At 47.7% G+C, this 13,571-nt stretch overlaps 1 protein-coding gene across 1 annotated transcript in view; it reads left to right on the plus strand.

Annotated features, from left to right (window-relative positions):
• The window catches only part of SLC2A4 (solute carrier family 2 member 4), a 239,908-nt gene extending 226,573 nt beyond the window's left edge, over window positions 1-13,335 (plus strand). The window contains exon 11 of the mRNA XM_078669648.1: window positions 5,804-13,335. Coding sequence (XP_078525774.1) covers window positions 5,804-6,013 — 210 coding nt within the window. The 3' untranslated portion in view covers window positions 6,014-13,335. The remainder of the gene's footprint in view (window positions 1-5,803) is intronic.
• The last annotated feature ends 236 nt before the right edge of the window (window positions 13,336-13,571 follow it).

Genomic DNA, 13,571 nt, shown 5'->3' on the forward strand with positions numbered 1-13,571 from the left:
TGTGCCCATTGGATTGTGTAGTATTTACTACTGCTGTGATATAAAAGATAAGCCCTGGGCTGGCCGTTAGGTTATTGTGTCTGTTTCCCTGTTGAATTCTGAGCTCTTCCCTCCACACTACGGGGCATATTAGCCAGAACCTCGTTAAAATGATCGCCGTTTTAGCGGCAGGAAACAGCAGTTAAAACGGCGATAATGGGCTTGCTAATATGCGTTATAGAATTCCAATAGAAGCCCAGGCTAGATGTGCAGGACATCTAACCTGGGCTTCTATTGGAATTCTATAACGCATATTAGCAAGCCCATTATCGCCGTTTTAGCGGCAGTTTCATGCTGCTAAAACGCCGATCATTTTAACGAGTTTCTTGCTAATATGCCCCTGAGTTCCCCAGTAGTGTCCACTGAGGGGTATTTCATGGCCTGATCTGCAGTCACAGCAGGACTGAGCCCAGGACACCACTAGCAAATCATCCTCACCACCACAGTAGGTGCCCCTACGCCCCTCTCTGCCCCTACGCCCCTCTCCCCGCGTTATAATTTGTTTCGAAAGTGCCATAGCTTTGAAAATGTTGTCCTGTGCTCTTTAAAACTAACTAAGAGCAATGAACACAGAGAAGCCTCTGGGCTGTGCTTTACAGTAGTGTGACAAAAGTGTTTTTCAACTGCAGTAAAAAAAGGATTAGGAATCAAGTAGGTGTCGCTGCCTGTAGTGGTAGACGCCACTACAGACAGGCAGCGACAAGCAAGAGTACGCATTTAATGTAGGTAGGAATAAGTGACTGAGCTAGTCATCACAGAAAAGACTCGAAGCAAAGAGGCAGAATACAGCTCAAACTCTAGACACAGCACAAACAGCAGACTTCTCAGCCCCAGACAGGAGACAGGAGATGGGTCACACTCCAGACACAAGGCAGAGGCACAAGGCGTCTCACATCCAGACATCAATCAGAGAGACAGGAGATGGGTCACACTCCAGACACAGAGACACAGGGCTTCTGATATCCAGACATACGGCAGAGAGACAGGAGACGGGTCACTCTCTAGACACAAAGCAGAGACACAAGGCGTCTCATATCCAGACATACGGCAGAGAGACAGGAGACGGGTCACGCTACAGACACAAGGCAGAGACACAAGGCTTCTAACATCCAAACAGGACAGAGAGACAGGAGATGGGTCACTCTCCAGACACAAAGCAGAGACACAAGGCGTCTCATATCCAGACATCAATCAGAGAGACAGGAGACGGGTCACTCCCCAGACAAAAAGCAGAGACACAAGGCGTCTCATATCCAGACATCAATCAGAGAGACAGGAGACGGGTCACTCTCCAGACAAAAAGCAGAGACACAAGGCGTCTCATATCCAGACATCAATCAGAGAGACAGGAGACGGGTCACTCTCCAGACACAAAGCAGAGACACAAGGCGTCTCACATCCAGATATCAATCAGAGAGACAGGAGATGGGTCACTCCCCAGACAAAAAGCAGAGACACAAGGCGTCTCATATCCAGACATCAATCAGAGAGACAGGAGACGGGTCACTCTCCAGACACGAAGCAGAGACACAAGGCGTCTCATATCCAGACATCAATCAGAGAGACAGGAGATGGGTCACTCTCCAGACACAAAGCAGAGACACAAGGCGTCTCATATCCAGACATCAATCAGAGAGACAGGAGATGGGTCACTCTCCAGACACAAAGCAGAGACACAAGGCGTCTCATATCCAGACATCAATCAGAGAGACAGGAGATGGGTCACTCTCCAGACACAAAGCAGAGGCACAAGGCGTCTCATATCCAGACATCAATCAGAGAGACAGGAGACGGTCACTCTCCAGACACAAAGCAGAGACACAAGGCTTCTAACATCCAAACAGGACAGAGAGACAGGAGATGGGTCACGCTACAGTCACAAGGCAGAGACACAAGGCGTCTCACATCCAGACATCAATCAGAGAGACAGGAGATGGGTCACTCCCCAGACAAAAAGCAGAGACACAAGGCTTCTAACATCCAAACAGGACAGAGAGACAGGAGACGGTCACTCTCCAGACACAAAGCAGAGACACAAGGCGTCTCATATCCAGACATCAATCAGAGAGACAGGAGACGGGTCACTCTCCAGACAAAAAGCAGAGACACAAGGTGTCTCACATCCAGACATCAATCAGAGAGACAGGAGACGGGTCACTCTCCAGACACAAAGCAGAGACACAAGGCTTCTAACATCCAAACAGGACAGAGAGACAGGAGATGGGTCACTCTCCAGACACAAGGCAGAGACACAAGGCGTCTCATATCCAGACATCAATCAGAGAGACAGGAGACGGTCACTCTCCAGAAACAAAGCAGAGACACAAGGCGTCTCACATCCAGACATCAATCAGAGAGACAGGAGACGGTCACTCTCCAGACACAAAGCAGAGACACAAGGCGTCTCACATCCAGACATCAATCAGAGAGACAGGAGACGGTCACTCTCCAGACACAAAGCAGAGACACAAGGCGTCTCACATCCAGACATCAATCAGAGAGACAGGAGACAGGTCACTCTCCAGACACAAAGCAGAGACACAAGGCTTCTAACATCCAAACAGGACAGAGAGACAGGAGATGGGTCACTCTCCAGACACAAAGCAGAGACACAAGGCGTCTCACATCCAGACATCAATCAGAAAGACAGGAGACGGTCACTCTCCAGACACAAAGCAGAGACACAAGGCGTCTCACATCCAGACATCAATCAGAGAGACAGGAGACGGTCACTCTCCAGACACAAAGCAGAGACACAAGGCGTCTCATATCCAGACATCAATCAGAGAGACAGGAGATGGGTCACTCTCCAGACAAAAAGCAGAGACACAAGGCGTCTCACATCCAGACATCAATCAGAGAGACAGGAGATGGGTCACTCTCCAGACACAAAGCAGAGACACAAGGCGTCTCACATCCAGACATCAATCAGAAAGACAGGAGACGGTCACTCTCCAGACACAAAGCAGAGACACAAGGCGTCTCACATCCAGACATCAATCAGAGAGACAGGAGACGGTCACTCTCCAGACACAAAGCAGAGACACAAGGCTTCTAACATCCAAACAGGACAGAGAGACAGGAGATGGGTCACGCTACAGACACAAGGCAGAGACACAAGGCGTCTCACATCCAGACATCAATCAGAGAGACAGGAGACGGTCACTCTCCAGACACAAAGCAGAGGCACAAGGCGTCTCACATCCAGACATCAATCAGAGAGACAGGAGATGGGTCACTCCCCAGACAAAAAGCAGAGACACAAGGCGTCTCACAGCCAGACATGAGACAGACAGGAGGTGGGTCACTCCCCAGACACAAAGCAGAGACAGAAGGCGTCTCACATCCAGACATGAGACAGACAGGTGGTGGGTCACTCTCCAGACACAAGGCTTCTCATATCCAGACATCAGTCAGAGACAGCAGATTGCTAATTCTCCAGATTAAAAGCCGAGGCACAAGACTTCTCACACGTACACTTGAAGCACGGAGACGAGGTGGCTCGGTCCCCAGAGACATACCAGAGGCGTGTTCTCATTAAGCAGCAGCTGTCTGTCGGCGGTGATTTACTGCTCTGACTGCAGGGGTGAGTTGTTCCCTCCTCCTGGTGCTGGACAGAAGCCTGCCTGCTGAACTCAGGGCTGCTTCAGAGGAGAAGAAGTGATTTATGTAGCCCTGTACATAAGGAAGTTCCAGAGTCTAATCTTCGAGGGAACTAGAGATTTAACTTTTGTCCAAAGGTCTTGTTTGTTACAAAATATTTTAGTTTTTTCTTGTGTTCAGTAGTTGCCATTGTTTCCTTTTTGCTATGTTGCATATTTGTCTTTGTAATGATGGTTTTCCAACTAGGAGTAATCAGAGGTTAGCTTCACTCTGTGGGCATAGTATCAAGAAAGGGCGATACATTATCGCCACTTTTATCGGCAGGAAACTGCCGCTAAAGCGGCGATAATGAGATTGATAATATGCCCCTGTGAATTCCCATAGAAGCCCAGGTTCTGGTGATAATCTGGGCTTCTATGGGAATGCACAAGGGCATATTATCAAGCCCATTATCGCCGCTTTAGTGGCAGTTTCCTGCTGATAATGTATTGCCCTTTCTTAATAATATGGCCCTGTGTCTGTTTCTTCTAGGAAGATCTTATTCAGAGGAGGTTATAAAAGGCAGAGTGTTGTCAAGGTCCATTGGTGGATATTAACGCCCTGCTCCCTTAGTTCTCTCTTTAAGGGCCCAAGAGAGGTTAAACAGTGTAGGAGTCAGAAAGGAGTGATACCATAGGTGAGTCGAGGAAGTAAATCTCCCTGCTGTGTAGGATCTGTCATTAAGGCCGGATCTGAAGCCTTGAATGATAGCACTGTAGGGCCCTGGCTGGATAAGTATCAAGCAGTCGACTGTAGTGACCAGTACCGTAACATCGAGCAACATCTAAATACTCACCGCTGCCTGATCTTTTATTGTATTGCTTCAGACCATTCAAGTGACAACTTCTGTGCTGCATCCTGCTCTAAATCCAGTCTAGTGAGTGTGCATCAGGCGGTCTGTATTGATTTGTCTTTCCTTTCGGTAATGGCGATGCTTGTAGGGTTTCGCTAAAAACAGTAGCACTGCTGCAGGGCTGAGACTATTTAGTTTGTCAGTAGATTTGCAGTGTCTTGTCTAGTTTTGAGACAGTCTGGGAATGTTACTGTTTCCATGAGAAGAAGGTGAGTAAAGCAGACATCTCATCTCCCCTCCAGCTGTGAAGCACAGCAATGGCTCACACTGCAGACCACAGTTGTTATAAACACGACAGCTCACAATCGAAGCACAGAAACAAAAGATGTGCACACTGCGCGCATGAAGTGTAGGAAAGCGGTGATGGTGGGCACTCCATTCGGGGCGCTTGTAGGTAAGACGCAGCTCAGACTTTAGATGAGACAAGCGATGGTTCAAACACCCAAGATGCGAGATGTCTCCCGCTATGGCAACTGACTAAGGGGCTTATTTATGAGAGGCTTGCGCCACTGGAGCGTCACTTATTTTGATGCTCCGGCGACACTAGCCTATTAATCATATCTATGGGGCGACGCAACGCCACTCTGCGTGGCTGTGCATGGCCTCATAGATATGGAGTAAGACTAAGCAGCGCAAGTCGCTGCGTTTCCTTGCTCTGCTCCAGGGTGGGGTTCTATGGGCGTTGAGGTGGGTTTCACCATGCAACACCCATGGATTTAGATGCTGCCCGGATTTACTTAAATACGTAAACTCAGGGCAGCGGCAAAACCTTGCACCTCCCCAGAGCAGGCATAACGAGAAGAAACATTTTTATTCGTCCTAGTTGTTCCTCTTTCCATTCTGCAGCACACATGGAAAGAGGAAATTGCCTCTCTGGATTGTTTTTGTGCAGGAAAGTGCCCATTCCTGCACAAAAACAATACTGCATGCAACACAGACACCAATGCAAGCGTGCCTTCGATGGCGCTAGGCTGCCGAAATGGTGCCAGAGCAGGGGGAAAGGACTGGAATGCACTGCATTTCATAAATACAGTGCATTGCTGCTCTTTCACTTTGGTGTAGGGCAGCACAGTAAGGTGTCTTGGTGTGCTTTGCCAAAATCCCATAAATTAGGCCCTAAATGTCCACAACCTTTACCTTAAAGTAAGAGAATGTGTCACCCAGCTGTGGAAAGTAAAGACAGACTGCCAATGACCAGAGCTGAAGGGAGATCTTGAGATGACTGACCAGTGACAGCCCAACCTCCCCTAACCCAGTTTTCTCTTGCAGGACCTGTGCGGCCCCTATGTCTTCATCATCTTCGCCTCGCTCCTGGTGGGCTTCTTCGTCTTCACCTACTTCAAGGTCCCCGAGACTCGGGGAAGGACATTCGACGAGATCTCCAACATGTTCCGCCGGCGCAACCCCTCGCTGCTGGACCACGAGATGAAGCCGGGCACCGAGCTGGACTACCTGGGCGACGCGGACGCCGACGCTTGACGCGCCGCTGGAGCGGGACAGGCCAGATGCAAAGGGACAGCCGTGAACTCACTAGCACTTTTCAAGCAGGGTTAGCAACTCACCAGCCGAACCTGGGTCAAGGGCAAAGACAGGCCCAACTTTTACGTAGTTTTTGATTGTGTGATTTTCAGTTGTGTGCAATACTCTTCCCCTGGTCCCCGCCATCTTGGGTTGGGGAGGACTAGAAACTGAATGCCGGGTACACGACAACTTAACACTTGCACTGCTTGCCTTGGCAGACGCATGGATGCAGGTAAGGTGCCCCCTCAGGAGTCGTTTCGCAGTCACTACATTTCATGATACCTCCTATGGGGGGGCTGCAAGTCACAAAGGTAGGAAAGCAGGCGAGTCAACAGCAGAGAACACTCCCTCGCTCGAGCACATGGCTGGCACAGTTGCCCAAGGTCACAGGGCTGGAGGCACAAGTGGGCGCCGCCTCAAGGCTGTCTACAGCGGCGGGCCGCCAAAAAACACCCAACAACATAAACACACCCCGGCAGCTTCCGTGACTAAAAGCACCGCTCTCCAGAACGCCATTTAAAGCAACAGAACAAACTGCAGGCAGAAGCAGTTTTTCATTTATACACCGACCTTCTGCAGCCTTAATAGGAATGAGCCGCTCCCATTTTTATAAACAAAAAAAACCAGTGCTCTGTAAGTTAAACACGGACTGGCCCAAAAACAAAAGCCTTGCTAACTCATAAAAATACTTAGTCACGGTCTGCGAATTAAAAAAAAAATCAGACCTGCCAAAACATGAGCTACAAATACCAAGGAAAGGTGCGAGCGCCCTCTGGTGGACAATATGTGCAATGCGCTTGATTAGGCAAAGAGTCTGAGAAACCCCCATAGAGGATCGACCGGAAGTGGCAGTGAGGGAGGTTAGATATCCGAAAGGGGGGTTTCAAATATGTCCCAAAATGATCCGTAACAGCTGCGCAAAAGAGCTGTGCAGCCATCATGCCCTTTTCAAGTTTCGCAACGGAGAACTGAAGCAGGGTTTTTCAAACTCTGTTTTGGGCTTATCTTGGGGACGGGAGGGTGGCGCCTCTGGCCCAGAGCAGCTTTTACTAGGTTCCTGGGAGAGAAAGACACACCTTGTGCTGAAAACAGTGTTGTTAAATCAGTGGGTTAATGCGCATGTTGCAGAGCGTTGCATATAAAATGGAGGACAAAGCATCACAAGCATTTGAAATGCAATAGGTCTTGCATTTAAAAGAGTTTGAGCACTTGGCATTGTAAATGACAATGCCTTTTATTTATGTGTTTTGAAAACCTGCAAGCGGTGGGTAAACACACGCTTTGTATGTATAGTCCTTGCTTACGAGAATCAAGGCTGGCAGTAAAAGAGGCGCAGTTTCTGCCAGTCTTGCTTCTCGTAAGCAACGACTATAAGTATAAAGTGCGTGTTTATGCCCCGCTTGTTGGTTTTCAAAACACATAAATAAAAGGCATTGTCATTTACAATGCCAATAGCACAAATTCTCGCAAATGCGAGACCTATTGCATTGCAAATGCTTGTTTATAAATGGAAAAGGAATGGCAGGGAACCACTCCGTAAAGGCCATCAGTAACTTCTTTTGTCATTGAGGTACTGTAGATGTCAAAATTGGGGTTTCCTAAGTAACCCTAACCCCAACCGCCCTTCAAGATAAAGTATCACAGTCTGGATACTTTTAGGTTTTTTGGGATACCGGGCTACCCACAGCATTTTGGCAATCTTGTATTTGAGTGTATTTTTAAAAGGGATACCTGAACGTAACTTCCATGTTTGCACTGTTAAATATGTTCACAGCTGTAGATTTTATAGAATAATTGTGGAAAAAAGGGTTTGTCATGCGTGGGGGATTACTTTTTTTTTTTTAACACCACTGGGTCATTAAAAAATATAAGGACACCGGGCTCACCTAAGTCGTCTGGGAAACCTATTGTTACCAATACTTTAACATCTACTAGAGCAGGCTCTGTGTCTTTACTCTCCCCCTGACTGGATGGTTTTCGAATTGCCAGAACCAGCCTTCTCTTGCAGTTTGTGGGGCTTCTCCCTGCCTCGCCTCCAGGTGTCCGTTCACACCATGGAGCTCTTCGTGACAGAAGACGCATTTGGAGTAGCCAGCTTCTCCCTGTCACGTCTCCAGATGTCCAGATGTCTGCTCATACCATGCCACCTCCAATTGTTCGTTCACACCATGGAGCTCCTCGTGACAGGAGATGCACCTGGAGTAATCAGCTTCTCCAACCATCTTTCTGCCACACGTCGTGGATACGTTAAACACGCAAACAACTTCACTGCAAAGATACGCTTTGTAGCTTGATAAAAGAAGTCAAACTGAACATAGACGCAAGGGGGAACAGATCACATACATGGCAGAAAAGCATTAGGTCTTTCCTTTCTACAGGATGCAAGTGAGGCGAGCACGAAGAATCTGAGCACAGGCGATGTTGAGCTCATCGAATGAATGGGGCTAATGGCAATCCCTATAGGGGACACTGTAACTGATAGATTACAGACCTCCCCACTGCAGCCATCACATGTGCAGGGATTCCATGCACAGGGGCACAGGCGGCTACAATAACAGGATGGCTACTAAAGATCTTTGTATCCGGCGTTACCCAAACTGGGCATCAGCTGTTAGAGAAGGCTAGACAATGGTAAAGAGGCTTTTCAATAGAAGAGAAAGTCAACCATTTTGTCAGGATTCTGCCTTTCAGAGGGGAGTTTTTAGACGAGCCGCCAGGGCAGAAGTTGGATCCTACCTGATCACATACTTTGATAAGGACCTGGTAATTGAAATTAGAGTCTGAACCTGCGATAGATAGGTTTGCAGCTTTTATAGCTGCCATGGTCTACCGACTTCTGCACAGAACATTTCTACAGGGTGGCGTGTGCTTTTTCCTATCGCAGAGCCGGTAGCACTAGGGCATCGTCAAAGGTTCCTGGACAGATGTGTCCAGCAGAAGAGGAACCAGAGGCGAGAGCCAATGAGCTCAAGCATGGATGTGTATCTTCATTGATCAAGATTGGGAACAACGTCTTGAAATCCCATAGTAGCCTGGATCCAGAGAGCTCCTTCCAAGCAGATCATTGTGGCAGTAAAGTCACTGTGAGACCTGCTCGTCTGCGACAAGTGTGGCCCTGTTGGTCTTACTAACCTAGACCTCAATACCCCAAGTTGACTATGCTAATCACCTTGTTTTCTTTTTTTTTCTCTCCCCCTCCGTTGCACAGTTATTTATTGTTAATGCTGTATTCTTTATCCGTGGTTTGCTTACTTACTGTCAGCCTTCTAGGTAATGTAAGTCCCTTCGGTTTTGCACAATATGTATGTGAAGCGCTCTGCTACCTACGGGTCTAGCTAGTGCTATACAAAACTTTAAAAAAATAATAATAATAAATCCAGCACCATCATCAAGGTCTAAAATGGCGAGCTCATGAAGACCTGGAAGACCCTGTTCTGTATCAAGAGAGACATGGAGAATAAAATGTACACAACGCGCTCTATGGAGCATCACTGGGGACAATAGGCTATGTGCATCAATTTGCTAAAGAGATAAACGTGTCAAAGGCAAGAAAGGCTGAACAAGGGCATCCGGGGTTAGGGGCAACATCCATGGTGACGAATAATAAACTAAAAAGGGTGGATATCAAAGGTGGCCTTGATTTGGTGAAAATCTGCTAGAGTGGTCAACCATAGCAAACCTTTTCTTGACATTAAGTGGTAACCACAACTTGTAACATGATGAAACATGGCAAACACAGCTTGACACTATGTTTGGTTGATGCTAAAACATGGCGACCTTACATTAGCACTAGACTTGCAGGGTGTTCGCACGTAGTAAACCTAGCGTCGCACTAAGCTTATAGGATAATCAAACGTGACAACTGGCAACTTTAGGTAGCACTAAGCTCACAGGATGGTGAAAAGCAGGGCAGCCTGGGCTGGACAATAAGCTGCGAAGGGTATTTACAGAAGTGAGGGTTTGACACCAATTTGTCGTCATGGAAAACCGGCCCACTAGTGAAGAAACTGTGGCACATGAAAGAAACCAGGGGGATTACAATGTAGTTAATGCAAATTCTCCAGGATAATGCATGGACTATATAATGTCCGCTATAAGGGGGTTCAATCCTACAGCTCTGTTGACCAATGATTCTAAGCCAAGAGCCGCAAAGAATGTTATGAACTGTTAAGGTTCCTGGGTCTGGCACATCTCTCCCCTGGGACCATTTAGCACGGTGGCGTGTGTTCCTTCAAGACTAACCGCGTAATGCAAAAGGACAAAAAAGGTGTTCGCCGCTCCATTAATTCCATAGTCTGAGAACGCTAGCCTGAATGTGACGAAAATACAGGCTGAAAACAATCATCTGGACCCTGATCAACAGTTCAGGTTCACCACTGAAGCTAGAAAGAGATCATGCTACCCCTGAGCTGAGTTGCCATGTTACTACTAGGAGACGAAGGGTGGGGTTGAAGCGGAGAACCGCTGAACTTAAACCAGAAGCGTAACTGCTGCTATTTCACGACAACCCTTGCAAAGTGCATGAGGCAGCCCAATACCTAGTGTGATCAGCAAGCAGATATGTACTTTAATTTGTTCTTGTAGGTGGATGTCTGGCACCGGCACCCCTGTTTCAACCAGCAGCTTTTTACCAGCCTGTCTGCCTTCCACAAACTGTTCGATCTGACGGTGCCTCAAAAGTGGAGCCATTGACCGCACATAAAAGGCTGAACAGTGCCGAATCATAGGAAGACGGGCTAAAAAAAAAGGCAGAATAACGTGTCACACGGACTTTAGGTTATATTTCTCGACCAACTCCTAGATACGTTGGGAGAGATTATAGTAAGTGAAGAGAAAGGTGTGAGTCATGGTCTCGAAGCATGCCCCTAGGCGTAACTTACGCTCCGCCCATCTACATCTACTGTCCATCCCGGCCGCCAAACTCAATCGGCAGGGTGGCCGCAGGTTCTCTTACCTTGCCCCCACACTTTGGAATTCTCTCCCACTTACAATCAGGAGCTGTGACAACCTCTGGGCTTCAGAAGGGCCTTGAAGACCTGGCTGTTTAAGCAAAGCAATTACACAGAATCAGCGCCATGAAACCTTCGGTGACCGTGCGCTTTACAAGCTCCTGATTACATAACAGTGCTTGCCCCAATCTGGGCTTGCACTACCCCTCCACCCTCTACATTAATAACCAGAGAGGGATTGTTCTCAGCATCTGCTATTGCTGTCTTGATAACCACCAGAAGACAAGGCCAGTGGGGTGAGTCTCTGGGGAGTACCTACTTCCAAAAGATAATCGCCCCTTTTACTTAATGGAAGCCAGACCGTTCGCTTACCTGTGCTGTTCGACGAGTAGACGGCCTTGAAGGCTGAGCTGTGGTTTACAACGCAAGGTATTTAACGGTGTGTTATAGGATGTTATGGCCACCCCTGTGATGAGTCCTCAAGTACGGTAGAGTCCCAACAAAATCCCACTGTCATTCTTGGAATATCTGGAAAACCTTCACCAGGAAGAACACACTCTCCTCATCTGAGGAACCTTTAATCGTTCATAGACCCTCACGGGCGATTAGCCGTGCTCTATAAATCCTGTTTGATTGATTGATAGAGTACTGTAAGATTTCTACTTACGGCAGTTCATCCATACTGTCTGCTGCTCCGCTCACATCTTATACTACACCACAAAGCACTGTTGGGTGCTCTCTTCTTACCACGACAAATTCATCTATTCCGGGGGTCGATCCTTGACTGTACCTGCCTCACCCTCTGGAACTCGCTACGGACTATCATCACGACCACAGCCAAGCTCCCCGTGTTCAGGGACTCGCTGCCGAACTGTCTCCACAAGCACAACCGCAGCCCAGCGAATCGCTAGGTCACACCTCGTTGCCATAGATGCCACCTCTTGACCAGGCTCTCTGAGAAATACCCCTTCAACGCCCACCCAAAACAACTACCTCATCCTAAGATCCTTGAACTTCCCTCTTCACTCACCCAACCCTCACCATCCCCCCAAACATGTGCCTTATTACTGAACTGTTAGCTTTTTGTAATCTTTATATTGTTTTTTAGCCCACTCTCATACACAGACTACGGCTGAAACCCAGAGTCAAACCATAAACAACTATAACCGTACAGATGTAAGACAACACATCACCCTTTCCTCCTACCCATCAACACCGCCCTGTATCTGGCATTACTCGGTCACTCAAGTGTATCACTATCAAGTCAACACACACCAACACGCGCTTCCTCCATAGCACCAGGTAGAATGCCGTAAACAAGCATGCTCACACGGGGGGGGGGCTGGAAGGAAACTGTGCTCAGGAGAGCCTTTAATACATGCACAGTGCATTTACTTCAACCCTTGAGCAGTCCAGTGTCTGCAGAGGAATGTGCAGAATGTTTGCACCTGGGGCCATGGAGTTCCAGGGAGGGGCACCAGAGTTAGGACAGCTCCTACCTCATGTCTGAACACAAGCTAGGCGAAAACAGCACACCACCACCCCTTGGACGTATTGTAAGAGGCTTCACCGAACAAGCCCACAGCCAGCTCCAACAGGCATCAACTGGTTCTGCCAGGCTCTGCAAAGTCACGTGATGACCTTCACAACGCGTTCTTTCGCAATTATGTTTCACGTAGCCTCAAACGCAGAACCCTGAAGAATTACAACATATCAAAATATACATTTCTGAAGAAAACGTGAAAAAGTGGTCTTCTGCAGTCCAGAAAGCTGCAACATTGAACAAGGAATAGGCCAGTTCTTCCAGTGGTCCTTATATTTTTTCCATATGCACAGAATTTTTATTGTACGAAAATCCCATCAGGAATAAGACGTGCCAGGTGTAGTGAGGCGCTGATGTGCATGAAACAGCACTGGTATGTCTACACAGATTGTTTAATAAAGCAGGAAGCTGTCCCTTCCCACACTTGGTCAGCCTTGGACATAAAGGTCTCACAATGCAAAGTAACCTGTTGGATGCAGGGAGTACAGCACTGATCCAGCCCACATTTAAGTCTCCTGAATGAACATACGAGCACGGTTGTTTGACATGTGAATGGAAGGTGAGGCCCGGGTACCTCGGGCGCGGGAGTGGGAGGTTGGACTTCGGCTCCTCTAGCCCGTTGCGGGTTAAAGTTTGGACCTGTGTCGCCTACCCCAGTCACTCCCACGTACCACAGCAGACCCATGTGATTGCAAGTGTCACTCTGTAACGTTTTTGTATTTGTTCAAAGCACAGAAAGTAATGTATTATATAGTATTTATATATAAAGATGAACTTCAGAATCCCAAGTGGTGCCTTGTTGTAAAATGTGCAAATGGGTAAGAGCACTTACACAACCATGAGGGGAAACCTTGTAAAGCACTGAAACACTAAAGAAAAACGTTATTTTGCCTGTAATATATTTTCTCCTGCATTACTCGCTCTCATAGATTTGCATGCTCTGAGTGTATTCCAGTCAGGTCGGATTATTATTAATACATTTAAAGAGCAGTATTAAAAGAATGAATGTAATCCAGCAGCCTTT

Source organism: Lissotriton helveticus, chromosome 12 (genome assembly GCF_964261635.1).
Source record: "Lissotriton helveticus chromosome 12, aLisHel1.1, whole genome shotgun sequence".
NCBI lineage: Eukaryota > Metazoa > Chordata > Amphibia > Caudata > Salamandridae > Lissotriton > Lissotriton helveticus.